This window comes from Nicotiana tabacum, chromosome 6 (assembly GCF_000715075.1).
Source record: "Nicotiana tabacum cultivar K326 chromosome 6, ASM71507v2, whole genome shotgun sequence".
Lineage (NCBI taxonomy): Eukaryota > Viridiplantae > Streptophyta > Magnoliopsida > Solanales > Solanaceae > Nicotiana > Nicotiana tabacum.
In genome coordinates this window covers 183,226,666-183,243,864 of record NC_134085.1, presented here as the reverse complement: position 1 = coordinate 183,243,864, position 17,199 = coordinate 183,226,666, and the positions used below count along the sequence as shown (strand labels likewise).

Here is a 17,199-nt window from a genome sequence, read left to right as displayed (position 1 = left end):
AGAAGTAGCCTACACGCTCAGTATATCAATGTAGGTTAATGAATGATAGTCATGTATGTATGCGGTTAGGTGAAAAACATTCCCAGTGTAATAAGTTGTATTTTAGACTTAGTCTGATGGTGTAGTATATTCTCTAATGTAGGCCAAATAGGAAAACTATCCACATGAGTTAAAGTTCTTTCCCCTTTTGCCAGATTGTCACATATAAATTGATAAAGAACAAAGAATCAGTTCTAGGCCTCAACCTCAGGAAGGCCGAGCCAAAATCGAAACAAATCAGCTAGGCCTGTATCGGAAAAACAGGGGCCCAAGTCTGGCCATCTCGCATGAGCTAGGTTTGGGCCCATAATTTTCGACTAGTTGTCCATAAGTGCAGTCACGCTTTATTATTCTGTAAAAGCACTTTAAATCTTGTTATAAATAAGCTCGCAAGCATGTAATCGACTAAGGCTATTTACTGCTTTCAATTGATAGAGACAAACACGACAAGAAACGTAGTTGCTATAGGATATCCTTTAAAAATAACAACGAGATGAGCCTCGATAAAAATAAGCAAAACGCAGATGCGGGGCCCTTGTTAAATGTATATTATTGAAGCATTTAGTTTCCAGGACGGGTTGTTTAGCAAATCTCACAACCCTCCTAAAATAACAATACGTCAGACTCTTTAGGACGCGCCTTAATAAATCTTACCTTCGTAAACTCGGGTGCACATTGATGTGACCCAAATCCAAATCTCAACGGAGTCGAAATGTGTTTCTAATCACAGGTACATTGATTGTGACGCGGTTCGAGATACATTTTCACAACGTTGCAATTCTCGATAAAAACAGTAAATGATAAAAGCGATAAAAGTTTAAAATTTTGCACATAAGCTCACACTTGTATAAAATCAGATAATCAAGCCGAATATAACAATTGAGCGACCGTGCTAGAACCACGGAACTCGGGAATGCCTAACACCTTCTCCCAGGTTAACAGAATTCCTTATCCGGATTTCTGGTACGCATACTGTAATATAGAGTCATTCTTTTCCTCGATTCGGGATTAAAATTGGTGACTTGGGACACCCTAAAATCTCCCAAGTGGCGACTCTGAAATAAATAAACAAATCCCGTTTCGATTGTCCTTTAATTGGAAAAACTCCCTTCGCCCCCGCGGGCGCGGAAATAGGAGGTGTGACAGCCGTTACATGTCCCACAGAGACCATGGGAAAGTGTTTCCCTCAGATTCATCACGGGATTGCCCCAAGTCGGTAATCTTGCATCCATAATGGTTGTCATAGATCAGTTTTCAAACTATGCAACCTTCATAGCAGCCCCGCAAAATGCATCAGCAGAAGATACAGCTCGACTCTTCTTCTCGCACATTGTCAAACATTGGGGCCTGCCCAAAGACATTGTTAGTAGGCACGACTCACGCTTCACTAGCAACTTTTGGACCCATCTCTTCAGGTGCTTTGGGTCAACATTGAGTCACAACTCAGACATCCATCCACCATCGCATGGCCAGACAGACCGGTTCGATGACATGCTGGAGGAATATCTCCGCAACTTTGCAACCAGATCACAGAAGCATTGGGTGAAGCTCCTGGATGCTGCTCAACTGTGTTTCAATTCTCAAAAGAGCCATCATACAAACGAAAGCCCTTTGGAAATTGTTACTGGACAGCAACCGCTTCTCCCGCAAACGGTGAATGCATCAACCATGCCGAAATCTCTTCGAGCTGCCAACTTCTCGAGCGAATGGGAGCGCAACATGGGGATAGTGCGGAGCTATCTCGTCAAAGCCCAAGATCGGACAAAAAGATTCACCGAACAAAATCTTTGCGTTGCCCAACATCAAACAGGGGACAAAGTAATGCTATGTATCCCAAAGCGGTACTTGTTTGCAGAAAGGACCCATGACCCTCGCCTGCAACAAAAATACATCGGGCCCCTGCCCATTGAAAAACGCATTGGGAAGTCCACATACCAGGTGAAAACTCCATCCTGGTGGAAGATCCATCTAGTCTTCCATGTCAGCCGCATGAAATCATTGCGTCGCTACAACAGCAAACTCACAGAATAGAGGGGCGCAGACCTCCCATCCAACAACCACCAGAAGCATCATCATCATCATCATAAGGCTCCGAGGACGGCACCAACTCAGGTGGGGGAGAATGTCATGCGCTGCTTTCCAGACACGCCCCATGACCCCTTAGTCGCGCCCCATGGCGGCCTTGCAAGTCTCACAATGCCTAGCGCCATGGTCGGCCTCGTGGTCTTGGTTGCGCCAAGTGAAAAGTGCCCATGCGCCTCTGTCGCCCCACCGATGCCTCTCGCCAGCGCCCAAGGGCTGGCCAATGACAATAGCGGCGCACGCCCTGACAATGCCGCGCGCGCAGATCCTGATGCCTCGCCAGCGCCCAGCTGCAGGCCCATTCCAGCAGCGCCTCGCGCACAGACCCTGATGCCAAGCACTAGCGCCCAGCCTCAGGCCTACACAGCAAGTGTCACGCGCGCCCACAGCAACGCGCGCACAGACCCTGACCCGCAAGACAAAGTTGTTGTCATCGGACTTAGTTCTACCTTGTAATAAACTAAGTCCTTTTCATTGTAATTATAGGGTAGTTTACATCATTTCCATTCAGTGTGCTTCTACAGCTTTATTAGGACTAATCATATAATGTTGGTTTATTTTTTTTAAGCATTATTAAGGGGGACCAAACAATCAAACATTTTCAAGCAAGCATTTTTCTGGTGTCTCTCCTCCTCGGCACCGCATCTTTGTAATCAGCATTTCAGTCATCAATAAAATCATCATCATCATTCAAAACCCAATTCTCTCTCAGCTTCCGCAATTGCTCGTGACATTGGTTTTCCCGCACGGCACTGACAATCTAGTCTAGCGTGCGGAGGGGACCTCATTGGCGGACAGCAACCGCACTGACATCGGTTGCTTAGCCTTACGTTTCCCTTCCAAAGAACATCAGGAAGGCGTTGCGTAACATAACACATGTTTGAAATCACCCGTTCTTATCTTCACGATAAATCAACCAACACCAACAACTTCTTCACTTAACTATCATAATAAAACATGACACAGACTCTAGAAGGAAACAACCATTAATCTCATTCTTTACGACAGTGGAATGGGAACATCCAACAAAACGCTCAAACTCACTTAACGCCTGAACACGCTTAAGTTATGAGTTTCAATTTCATCAGTCATAACTAATACAAATTTAGCAACGCAACTGCTGCGAATGCGATCTGCACCAAACTTGACTGACATAGGAACTTGAATGACAAACTGACCTTTTAAAGTAGCTATCAAACTAGCAACCGTAAAGATTACTATGTTGGAGGCAAAATCAACTCGAGTTAAGTCGCAAACCAGTGGTTACACTTCATCAAACTCTCATTTTAACTTCGAACTCAAACAAGAATCGCTAACTGGTTTTCGGATTTGAAAATTAGTCATTTGAACACATAGAATCCCTATCTAAGCGACTAACATTCTACATAAAACTAAAACGCCAATATCAATCTTCTACAAGCCTTTTGACACAAGAATTCAAACGCCGAATGTTCTGTTCATTCACAACTTCGGCACCAATTCAAAAAAAGCAGAATACAGGAACAAACTAATCAGAACCTCGACTAAGGATGCCGACAAATTTAGGTCAAGAAAAGAAAGTTCTCAAATGAGATTATCAGTCAAGAAAGAGAGAAGACAGGATAAGAAACCGGACATATTCGTTTCAAATCGTAGAACAGACAATTTCAGAACTCACTTCACGCTTAAACTCGACTAAACAAGCAGAAATATTCATGAAAATTGCAAGCAATGATATGACGATCACGCACTCTCATGAATAGTCACCAAACCAATATGAGTTTCATTTGTTAATCTCAAAAATAACGGCGGATCAAATCATCTATAAGCCAATCAAAACCCGGTTATTATCATGTTTTAATAACACCAAATATAGAACAAAGAAGGAATCAGAGGGGAACCTGAAATTAACCTCGATTGATAACACTTCAACAGCTACAATGATTCACAAAGAACGAGCTCGAACAAGGGATTACAACGGGAACCGCGAACCACTGAACTCAACCTCAAACGGCAAACTCGACTGGTAAACGAGCTTCAACTCAACAAAACTCGAATGGCAATCTGTCACGACGAGGAACTCGAACGGAGAAGGAACAACTCAAATACGTTTTCCATCCAACTCCATTTTTGACGCCAAAGTCAAAAGAAGAAACTGATTTTTTTTTCCTATTTTTCAAAAATTTGACTCCTAATTAAATCAAAACAGAAAACTTTTATTGTTTTTATGATTTTTCGGGATATATAAGGACAGAGAAGAAGAACTCACAAACCCTAATCTTCCTCTCCAGTTTTTTCTCTCTCAAAAACCTCCTCTTCTCTGTCCGAAAATCCCCAAATATATAGCTCACTCTCGAATCTTCTTCTTCTTCACCAAGTAACGCCCAAAACCGTGTGGACCCCCAAAACCAAAATCCGAAAATCCTTTTTGTAAACAAAAAATCAAAAAATGGAGGTCTTGGATCAAGACCTTGATCCAACGGCTCCCATTTTCCAATCTTTTATCCTAAGGCCTCGGATTTGCTTCAAAAAAACGAAAAAGAAAGGAAAAACGTGTGAATCTAATTGATATGATGAGGCTTTGTACGATCTGAGTGACGTGGAAGGAGAGAAGAGAGGAGGGGACCATGAGCGGGTTCTGGCGGGTTTGGGGTGTGGTTAGGGCAGCAGAGGGTTGAGAGGAGGGTGTGGTGCGGCTGCTTTAGGTCTTCAAGATTAGGGCTAGGGTTTGGTTAATATCTGGTTTTTATATAGGGTGGGGAAAGAATAAGGGTCGTTGGATTAAAGGGATGAAGGGTTAGGATTTAAGGAGGGAATTGGGGCGGGGCGGTGGGTTGGCCGGCGGGTCAAAGGATATTGGGCTACATTGCAAGGGGAGGGGATTGAGTTGCCCAAATTTGGGCCTTTAATATTCGAAATTGGGCCTCAATTTGGGGTAAAATTGCCTTTAAAAGTGGCGTTTTAATGCTACAAGGCTAAAAATATTAATTTCCTTTTCTAAAATAATGTATTATAAAATTGTGAAATCACTCTTAATTAATTAAAATTAACTATACTATGACATGAAGTTATTTTTGATATTTTTCAAAGATCATATTAAAATAAAAAAAATACGTTAAAGTTATGGTAAAATTAAAATAATACCACTATAAAAATATTTTAACCTAAACTAAATAGAAATAAGATAAAACATGAAACTATTTTTGTATTTTTCAATTTTTGCGCCTTAAAAATAGAATTAAAATTAATAATAAAGTAAAATCCTATAGAAATAAACTCAAATAAATATCCTAAAAATACTAGGACTATTTTTAAGTGGGTCAAAAATTACACGTCTGCAATTGTATGCCAACAAGGCAAAGAAAAATCCTCATAGGCCACATGGAGAAACCCAAGGAGTGCATGCCATATAAAACATTCAAGAGATAATACTGCAAAAATTCACAATCATATAAGTTTGTGGGTGAAATTGGGAGAATGAAATCCATACATGCAATGCTTGGTACACCTAGCGAATCCATACTTCATTCACACTACAAATACAACTGTATGAGCTCATCACTTACAACAGATGGAGTCAGAACACCTAAATCTGTAAATAGTAGTGTAAGATACTGAGGCGGCGTATAATCACGAGCAGAAGTTTCAACTTCCACCTTGGATGGAATTGGTACCCCAAAATCAATTGGACGTAAAGCTGGCACCATATCTTTTTGATCCAATGGATAGAGACGAGCAAACTGTACAAAGAAATTTGAAATTATCAGGCGAATCAATCATGTGGTAGATTGCATTCACTAAACATCCTCTTTGGAGCAGTTTATACAAAAAGCAACATCAAGAAGTTGGGAGCATTTTTTCAAATCATGTATACAGTAAGGGAGTTCAATCAATAACCATCAATGTGATGAAGAAATATGGTATCTACCAACCTTATAGCTTTCAGCTGCCACATAGACTGGTTTATTCATGCTCTTGGCTACCAAAGCAATCTGGTAGGTCCCCATCATGTTGATAATACCGCCACTTTCAACCACACCATCTGCCCCGACAAAAATCATATCAACTTCATCCATGCTATATGCTACAGCAGAGTCTATTAAGAGCTTCACAGGAACGTCAAGCTTGGCTAGCTCATTGGAAAATCGTAATCCACTCCTATCAGGCCTTCCTTCTGCATTTAAAATAATAAATACCAATTATCATAAGATGGAATCAGGTCTCCTCTAATGGGCATGAATTTAAGCATACCTAAAGCTAATTCAATCCTCAGCCAACAAGTAAAACAACCAAAATGATAAGGTTTCAAAAGAAAGCAATAATGTTTAACCAGACTGTACTAGTGTGGAACTTGGAGAAAGAGAAATAGCATTTGTGACACAAGATAACAGAAAAGCTTGACCTCTACATCCCATGTGAAGCCTCTAAGATAGCCGGAAAGATATAAATGAGCAAAACATAGTTACTTTCCCATTTTCCTAATTTAATTCAATCAACCAACCCGATTGACTTTTTATCTGGCAAAGAGAGTCAACTTCTTTCTAGTTTCTTTCCATTCCTAGAAGCCATACACGACACAGCAAACCTCAAAAGGAGAGGAAGAGGGGGGGGGAGAGAGAGAGAGAAACAATCAATTTGCCAACAACAGCAATTGGAACTTTTTCTGTACACACCAGTGCAGAGAACTCTAAAGACCTTCCTGTTCTGAGCTGCTGTTTTCAGAAGCTCCAGAACCACACGTGAGAAACCATGTACCAAGATGGTGCAACCATCAAAAATAAAATCCTGACCGAGCATAGCAATAATTTTCCTCGCCTGCAATGCAAAGTTCAGAGAGGATCTATATTAGTGTGATGAGCAATGCATTAATACTTTCTAGTCTTTCATGGACAAGTGAAACTGTCATTTTTAGGTATACCTTATAGGATATCTCTCCAAACTTCTCTGCACGTTCGAGAAGGCGAGACTTAGCTGAATTGAAGTCCTCATATTCCAATGCTGAAGTTCTTGTTACGTATCGCATGAACAAATCACAACCAGCTGTCAAAGAGATGGAAGTTGTGTCCCAAGACTGCCATAGCACATAAGCAATGAAAGACTGTAAATGGTTTCATAACTGGTTGGTATCTAGTTTCCAAACAACCTTTCTTTCTGAATTGAAATTATAAGACAAATTCATTCTTATATATACTCAAAAGTATCAAACGGACAATACCACACCTTTCACCCATCAATCTCAAATTATGGTCCTCTTCTGGTTTGGTTTTCCAGCACAAAAGTGGCACCACCAACCACATGATTAAACCAATGAAAGAGTTCCATTAAAAAGATAATTTGTCACAGACAGCACAAAGTATTGGATTTCTTGGGAAAGAAGAAAATGGATCAAAAAAGTATGAAGATTTGTAAGTTTGAGGTTCAAATGAATTGCTTTCGATAGAGAATTTATTTACTGCCACCCCTATTTTACTATCGCTTTAGTCACAAGTATTCAACCAAGATACAACAAAGCCTTGTGAATTCTGTAACTAACAACACTGAAGAATTCCCTTTTTTATAAGGAACACTGAATAATTCCATAGAACTCTCATTCTATGTTTGGGAATTCACTTTGTATATCTGGAAATAATTTATTGCAAACTTTTCATTATAACACTGAAAATTCAGTTGTCCTCTTATTTATAGACCAACAAAGACTCATGCATCACCAGTCTTATCTTTATGAATGGTTACTTTTCGACAGACGCGTTCTTTCATGAAAAGTCAAATCATTTAATATCTTTCATGAAAGAACCTAACTACTTAGAAAAGGCATGAGACTAATATTGCATGTGTAGTTTCAACAAAACCAAATGTGAAATTCGCTAACTACAATACCAACAATCCCCCACTAGTTTGCAAATTTTAGAAATACAAAAGGGAATGGCACGGTTGTGTGCATAAAGAAAGATATCGTTAGGTTTTAAACCTTCCATCAGCATGAGCTTGTCAAAGTTCCAACAAAGTGATAAGCAGTTGGTTTTCTAAACCTTCATTCCGGGCTAGAACCAGAAAAGCCACACATAACCGTCTCCAGCTTATCATCTGGGGTAGTTCAAATAGAAACAGGAACAGCCATGGCTTGTTGCAACAAGTGCCATTTTCAGAAAAGACACCAATAATTGTCTGAACATGAGCAATACAAACAGTATTAACTTCCTCTCTTTAGCATTGTAAAATTGCAATTTTGCAGGTTATCAAAAACATATTTTTCTCCTATTCTTTCAGAATCTTACTCGCGAAACTAAACGTTCTCAAAACTGAAATAAATGCTTCAGGAATTGCAGCCGGGAGGTTTTGGAGGCATTGTTGGATCCTGTAAGGTTTATTGCTGATCCCCAACAACAATCGTTCAGGGCAATTAATATCTTAAAGAAAGTGTTCTACGCGCCTCAACGGTTAAATACTATCCACTAGTCTAACACAAAGTATCTCACCATCGAAACTCAAAACATTCAATTCACTGTAAGAGCAAAGAAAATTAAAATATTCAATCAAAGTATAAATAGAAATAGAAAAAAAAAAGGAACCTTGAGAGAATCAGAAGCCTTCTTGAGCTCAATCTCCAGCTCCATCATAGTAGTAGCTTCACTTGACCGAATAACAGAGGCTAAAGCCCTAATAGCAGCCACAGCTTCAGCCAAATCAGGCTGTTTACGCCAATTATTGAACTCATCAATCACACTAAACGTCTTCCCAGAATCCACGGTTTTTGACAACGAGTTTTCGGTGACAGCGCCGTCAGGGCTGTGGCCGACGGCGGCTTGAGCCTGAGCAAGCCAGTCACTGGTGACAACTCCATGGTGAGCGGCTCTAGTCTGATAGTAGGCGGAAATATTGGGATTATTAGGGTTAGGTTGTTGAGGGGCTTCGGCCGCCATGGATAATGAAGACATGCGGCGGCTCTCTGAACTGAGAACGTCGTCGTTTTCTCGTTTGTCAAGAATGAACGAAGCTGATCTATGCCACATTTATTTGGTGGGGATTGGATAATAAAGCTATGCGAATTAGATTCGATGAGAAGGAATCGGAGGAATGGAGAAAAGAGAAACACCGGTACGATTAATATACGATTCCGTTCTCTTTTAGTTCCGTTACTTTTCTTCAACACTGTAGCGCCTATTTTATTTATTTTTTGTTTCTATTTTTAAAATTTTAAATTTGGTTTCTGTCTCTTTTTCGACAAATAAATTTGATCCAAAATAAGTTGAGATTCGGGGTGTGTTTGGTAACAAGGAAATATTTTCTAACTTTTTCATGTTTGGTTGGCTTAAATATTTTCATCACGAACTCATTTTTCTCCAATTGGAGAAAACTCTTTTTCCTATCAAGAGATGGAAAAATATTTTTCAAAACTGCTTCTCAACCTTACCCACCATATTCCCCAGCCCCACCAACCCAACCCCACGCACCCAACTCCACTCCAAATCCAACCCGCGCCACACCCCCACCCCACCTACCCACCCACCCCAATTGGGGGAGGGGGAGCAAGGAAACATGGGGAATGGAAAGGGGATGAGGAGAGTAGCATAAAAAAATATTTTTTATTCTCTAACCAAATACTAAAAAATATTTCCCGAAAAAAATTTCCACTCACCAACCAAATAAAAAAAAGTGATAAAACCACTCATTTTTCAGGAAAATATTTTTCATGAAAAACATTTTCCTTCGTACCAAATACACCCTCGGTTGATACTACTGCACCTAAAAGTTAGAAAATGACAAAGTGGAAAAATGGAAAATATTTAGATTATTTTGATGCTAAACAAAAAAAAAATGAAAATAACCTAACCAATAAGATGTACTGCTAAAATTTTAGATATAATTTTCTTTTAGACTTTGCTTTGCAATTTTAGACCATTGGCATATTTTTATTGCCTTTGGCGTTATAGATATCAAGGAAAATAATTCAAATCATATGGATCTTGTTCAATAGTTAGAGCCAGTTTGGTCAAGTTGTCAAAATTTACTTTTTTTAAATATATTTTTTTAAGTATTTTAAAAGCAACATTTTGTGTTTGGTCAATTCATTTAAATATTACTTTTTACAAGCAAATTATGTTAGGCTAATTTTTAAAAAATATACTTTAAATATTAAATTATGAAAAAGAACAGTTTAGGTTCACCTTGCAATTAGTATTATTCAAAAGAAAGAAAGAAATTTATATATTTATTTTAAAGGAATTCAATTCAAACATAAACATAAAATAAAAATATAAATTAAGAATTTTAATCAATATAAAATATAGTTATTTCAAAGCAATAATATTGGTGGTATTTGGTATTCCTTATCATGTACATAATAATTTTAATATATTAAAATATATTATTCAATACAAATTAAAAATCTACTCTTATAAATTACTATATAAAAGAAGAAATTTGTTTATAGTAAATAGAATATTCCAAAGAGGGATAATAGAAAGAAAATAAAAATATGATGAAAATAAAAAAGAGAAGAACAGTATGGTAGAGAGAGAAAAAAAAGTTATTGTAATGAGGATACTTTGGAAAATATAAAATTTATTGTAAGAATATTTTTGTCCAAAATAAATTAATTTTCTTCTTCCACTTCTTGAAAGAAGCTAGAATTTGTAGTTTATCTTTAAAAGCAGAAAAACTGCTTCTGTTATTGTTCAAAAGCATTTTTTTTCATTTTGTCCAAACATCTCAATTTTTTTTAAAAAGTATTTTTTGAAGAAAAAAGTATTTTTGACTTTCCAAAAGCTTGGCTAAACAGGTTGTTTGCATCAAATTTATTTGTGAATACAAAATAAATTGCAATCACAATATAAATATGAAGAAACATGGTTTTATTGATAAAATGACGGGGGTACAATTCTGTTTGTTCTCTTGATTCTTCTCTCCTGACTATCTCCATGATTCGAGGGCTAGAACAGCGTGTTTCTCGAACGTAGGATGTTGCGGGCTTTCATGGATTTATTTGATATCCATGAAGTATGTTGTGGATCTTCTTGAAGTATTTGATCATCAAGAATTATCCGGCCACTTCTTGTTCTCTTTGTGAATATCCCGTGAGTTTATGGGAATTTCGAGATGATCTCCATTTTTGAGATATTTTTTAAAGGATTATGTAACCCTTTTTATAGGAGTGACCTAGAGTTTTGGTAAAGTAGCCTCCAAGCAACACTAACAGACTTCTAGAATTTCAAGAGGTCTTATAGTATCTTGAATTTAGGATTTAGCTTGATCCATTAAAATTTTGATGTATACAAATGTCCCCTGCTTCGAGGTTTGTAGGGATGTAGGTTTGACGAAACTTGAAGTACTTAGACAACATTTTAGTGCGTTCCTTTTCTTCACGTGGACTTCTTTTCTAACGGGGAAACTATCTTCCTCTGATTATCCACTGAACTAGTATTTGAGAAATGATTTCAATCTCAAAAGCAATTTCCTCCCCGTAGCACTAAAGGGCAGGAACTTTATTCCTTATTGTACATGGATTTGTACTCATTTTATTCCTAGTAAAGAAATGCTTAACTTGAATTCTTTCGGGAAAGTAATTCCTCTTTAACTCCTCCCTTCATGAAATTTTAATTTTCAAAACCAACTAGTTGGATGCTAATTACCAAGTAGATTAAACCATGGTACTTGTATTTGTTGGCAAAATGAAATGACCAAGCCGCTAACATTGTCATCCAAGAGAACTTGAACCTTGGTGTCGTCGCCCCGCACATCACCACCATGGACTTATCAACTTTTTTTTTTGGTTGTAGATTTATGATGGAGTACCAATAGTCTCGATATCAAACCTCCACAAGACATCAACCCTTGGAGTTTTGCCTTGCAGTATTGTGGCTTCGGCGAAGGATAACTTTTTGTGTCCATCCTTGCAATTTTGCAGCTTTTGTGTGGCGCGCTCTTCTAGCAGTTTTGCAGCTTTGTTGTATAACTACTTTGATAGAGAACAAGCAATATTGCCTCCAGAGATTGTGAACATTATTTGAGATCTATTCTATTTCTGAAGATCGTCGCATTGTAGTTTTCGATTTACAGGAGAAAGAGATGAATGGCAGAACCGGTTCCACTGGCGTGCCAATTTGTTTGCATCAAATTTATTTGTGAATACGAAATAAATTGCAATCACAATATAAATATGAAGAAACATAGTTTTATTGATAAAATGACGGGGGTACAATTCTGTTTGTTGTAAGGGGTTTATTCCACTATCTCCGTGATTCGAGGGCTAGAACAGCGTGTTTCTCGAACGTAGGATGTTGCGGGCTTTCATGGATTTATTTGATATCCATGAAGTATGTTGTGGATCTTCTTGAAGTATTTTATCATCAAGAATTATCTGGCCACTTCTTGATCTCTTTGTGAATATCCCGTGAGTTTATGGGAATTTCGAGATGATCTCCATTTTTGAGATATTTTTTAAAGGATTATGTAACCCTTTTTATAGGAGTGACCTAGGGTTTTGGTAGAGTAGCCTCCAAGCAACACTAACAGACTCCTAGAGTTTCAAGAGGTCTTATAGTATCTTGAATTTAGGATTTAGCTTGATCCATTAAAATTTCGATGTCTGTCACACCCCTTTTTTACGGGGCGCCAGAAGATATGTGTGTTATGGATTGTGGGGTTAAAAGAATTTTTCCATTTGAAGTGACGAATTTGAGTAGGAATTATTTTATTTACAGAGTCGCCACTTGGAATTGATTTTCGGTGTTTCAAGTCACCTTTTATTTGAATCCCTAGTTAAAGGAATGTTTGACTCTATTATTATTAGCCTATGAAAACAAAGTCTGGGTAAGGAATTCTATTGACCGGAGAGAAGGTGCAAGGCATTCCCCGAGTCCCGTGGTTCTAGCACGGTCGCTTTATTAATTATATTTGGCTTATATTAATTTTGGACAAACTGTAATTTATATGATTTTCATGTTTTACCTATCTGCTGTTATTTCTGGATTATAAGAATTATTAAAAAAAATAATTGGGATAAATTACATTGTCATAATCACGCTACGCAAGCGAATGCGTGATCGAATAACAAAATTAATTAACTTATTATAATTGCGCCTCGCAAGCGAACCGAAATGATGACAGTCAATTTTTTGTAATACTTTTGAGAAATTACTACATATGAGAAAATTAATACTTAAAAATTATTTTTTTTTAAAAAAAAGAGGGTCAACTATCGTGATACGCGAGCGAATCCGCGATTGTAGCAGAGGATTAATTAAATTAAAAAAATTAACTCAAAACTAATGGGTATGACATGAGATTATTAAATTAATTGATTAAGTGCTAAACATCACGCTCCGCAAGTGAGTTCGTGAATGAAAAAATTAAAGCGCGCCTACTAGTTGCCTAGCATTAAATAATTAGGTGACTAAGTTCTTAATTCAAAATACGATATATTCCTGTGAAGTACCAATCCAAGGGGAGGGAAACGTTGAAAAGTCCAGCCGCATTTAACTTCAATTAGTACATCTGCTTATCTCAAAGGTATTCAAATCGTCAGAACCCGACTGTTACCCAATTGTTACGTTCACCCTTCCTTTCAAGATTAATTCATGATCCTCTTGTTAATTAGTGAGCAAACAATTAGCCAAATAATATTTCCTATGCTTGTGAACATTATACAAACTGGAGAATTACATGAATGAAAATTGTATAAAAATGCAACAATTCTATATTAATCATATTAAAGAAATTTAAAGCAAAAGAAAGCTAATCAGCGATTGTATCAGAATGTCACCAACTTCCATGAAACCATGTAGCTATGAATCTCACAAAGGGAGATTAACAATACATGAAGGAAATATTTAAGTAAACTTCAACGGGTGACAGATTATTACAAGAACTTTTAGTGAAGTAAAGCTAATTCTTTTCTTAATAGGGACTGCTGCAACTACACTAAAAATTAACATGTATGAACTTAATTAAAACTATATTTTTCTACTTCTTTCGTCGCATACTACAGTAACTCAAATCATTCATATATTATAACCAATAAGAATGGATCACTGCAGTTCAATAATCTAAAATAACGAATGGAACTCTAACCCGTGAAGTCAAACATTTATTCACTCGTCTTGTCAACAGAAATCACACAAGGTAATGACACAGCTATAGCACATCAACACCTTCGTGTCCTTATTCCAAGCCAAATCAAATTACATTAAGAAAGAAAAATCAGAAGAGTACCTAAATGCAGAAACTGGAATCAGTGAGGAAACTTGCTTGAAAAGGAAAAATGGATAGCAATCCCAGCAAGAACGAACAACAATTCAACAGCCCAAAACCTCGACAATGACCCAGGAATAAACTAGCCACATTTGAATAGACAAGAACCTCAAAAGAAAATCAAAGAACCTTGAAAGACTCTCAGCTTTTTTAGAGGATTTTTGTTCTCCAGAAACTCCTTCAAGTTCTCCAGTTTTTGTGTTGTGATAGAGTATGTAAAAGATAAACTGAATATGTGTTAAGAGTGTTCCCCGAAGCTCCTTTAAAGTGAAAGAAAAGCCCTCTTTTTATAGGAGGGGAGGGACATGACTTCATTATGAAAATCTGTTCAAAGGACAGATTTTTCACCAAAAAATCTATCCAACACTATTCAAAGGACAGCTCTTTGGTAAAAATCTATCCAAGAGATAGTATTTTACCAACTAGTAGCAGATTTTTTTGGAGTTTTGTACTCCAAACAGTACACAAACAGTACATTACAACCAAACATGTACTCTACTCCATCATTCACCTTCTACTAACTTTCAACTCTATCCCTTAATAATACTCTCCACTGATTTAACAAACACAAAGCAGAAAGTTAAGAAATAAACTTCAACAATTAATTCCACACCAATGCAGAAATTAAACTAGAATCAGCAATTAAACTAGGCTACTAAACACTAACTAAGCACTAAAATCAGAAATAACATTATACTAAATAATAACACTAAACATAACCTAAATTAACTTGATCCTAAGTTAATGATAAGAAATACAGAACAAAAAGGGACGGGAATTGGGATTTCAGTAATAGTCCGGAGGCACTGAAATTTCAATTAACTTCCAGAGACATCACTCAATTATAACACACCGACGACTAAACTAAGACCAATGAGAAGAGGCGAAACTTAATGATTAACGCTAAATAAAATACGTATTAGACAGTGAAGACATTAAAACTAATTAGCTTAAATAAGGACAAAATCAGAGACTAGATTAAATTACACGATCACTAACAAACCTTAAACTAAACTAAAATCCTAGGACAATCACAAAGAAAACAGAAATACAATGGCGGGGAAAATGATTATGAGTTTTACCATTTTACAATCAAGTGCCCGAGACTGTGGTGGGACGCCAACTCGACAACAATTTGAACTTCGAGCATGATTTTCTAATTGGTGAATCGTGAGCGTAATTTCCAGCGGGTCAGTGGTCAGTCACGATATCACCAATGAGAAACTCGTGCTTCGAGTTATGAGATAGGCCAAGACAGAGGCGTGGTGGTCGTAGCCGGCAGTGGCGCAGTGGTCGCCGGAATCCGGTCGGACTTCTGTCGGAGTTTTGGGGTGAAACCAACGTAGGATGATAAATCACGTGGAGATCTACACGCCTATGTAAGTATTTTATGAAGGAGAGGTCTAAAACTCGACGAATTTACAAAACAAATTGGGCTAGGGTTTCGGATTTTCATTTATTCGTGGAGTTTGGGAGGGATTCAAGGGATTTGGTTCGTGGATTCATGAAGAGGAAGATATTGGCGTTGGTTGGAGGGTGTTTGGCCACCGGAGGACGGCAACAGGCGGCGGCGCCGGTAGGCAGCGGTGGCAGCGGCAGTGGGAGAATGAGAGAAGAGAGAAGGAGCTAGGGTTTAGGTTTTGGGGTTAATTGAAGCAAAATTTCTGATTTTTTAAGTTTATATACGAAATGAAAGATTAAATTAAGGCCATTGGATTGAAGAAGATCTGATGGCTAGGATTGACCCTTTGTAACTTAACCAAAACGGCGTAGTTTGATTATAAAACTACGTCGTTTGAACACTAACCTGACAGCCATTTAATTGGCATTGAATTTGCAATCTCAGCCACCTAACCATTTCATTTTTAGCCCATTTTCCTTTAATCCTACTTATTAAACTAATTTTATACAAATAAATTAATTAAATAACTTATTCTAATGATCAATTTAACTAGATTAATTCACCAATTGAACAGCTAGTTAATTCTTAAAATAAAATAAAAAAAACTATTTTTATAGTATTTTATGATAGGAAATATGCAATTAAAGACACAAAAATTGAGAAAAACAATTAAAATAACAAAACACTAATAACTTTTAGGAGGTGTTAAAATAGTGCAAAAATTAGGTGCTCACAATGTCTACACAGGCTCTTAGTGTTAGACAAATTGACAGATCTTTGCCACTACATGTCATGGAGAACAAAAGAAAACCTGTAACTTTAAACAATCATATATAAATTCAAATTAGCTCCCGTTTGCCCATAAGTCTTCTTCATTATTTAAAAAAAAATTAAAAATATTATTTGGTTATAAAAAGTGACCAATTTATCGGCAGTTTTTGAAGATGAATTTTTCATGTTTCAAAACGTGGTTTAGACTAGTTTTTCAAGTTTTCTATTCCTAAAACTTCAACTTTTTTATCAAGTAAAAATGCATGTCCAAAAACAATTTCAACTTCTAAAAATTATTTTTCATCTCATTTTCAAATTTTTTTTTTTTTTAAAATTGCAGCTAAATCTATGTCCAAATACTAGTTTACTCTTTAGAATAAGATCCTTTCACTCCGTTAGCAAATATCCTTTGCTCAAACTACAATAAAAAATGCTAACAATATGCTAATGACTCAAGTGCAACATGAAGAAGTCATAATAAAAAGAACCCGATCTCGAAAGAAATGCAACATTACGAAAAAAATTCACTTATTTCAAAATCAGTGTGTCACGATCCAAAATCCCTCTGAAGAAGTCGTGATGACACCTAGTCTCTAAACTAGGTAAGCCTAACATTTACAGAAATAACATTAATATTTACTAACTTCAAACTAAATAACTCTCAATAAATCACAATT

General features: G+C 37.0%; 1 protein-coding gene and 1 long non-coding RNA gene across 2 annotated transcripts; both read right to left on the bottom strand.

The window, feature by feature from the left end:
• Positions 1–5,482: 5,482 nt before the first annotated feature.
• Positions 5,483–9,220, bottom strand: LOC107822215 (uncharacterized). The gene is made up of 5 exons (XM_075256094.1): positions 8,670–9,220; positions 7,019–7,171; positions 6,774–6,915; positions 6,033–6,274; positions 5,483–5,840 (listed from the first exon to the last, which is right to left on the bottom strand). Exons 1-5 carry the CDS (start codon positions 9,108–9,110, stop codon positions 5,634–5,636), a joined length of 1,185 nt encoding a protein of 394 aa, XP_075112195.1. The 5' UTR covers positions 9,111–9,220; the 3' UTR covers positions 5,483–5,633.
• A 4,945-nt stretch (positions 9,221–14,165) lies between these two features.
• Positions 14,166–16,008, bottom strand: LOC142182126 (uncharacterized). The gene is made up of 2 exons (XR_012711038.1): positions 15,432–16,008; positions 14,166–14,902 (listed from the first exon to the last, which is right to left on the bottom strand). It is a non-coding gene; the product is annotated as an uncharacterized LOC142182126 (long non-coding RNA).
• Between the last annotated feature and the right edge of the window lie 1,191 nt (positions 16,009–17,199).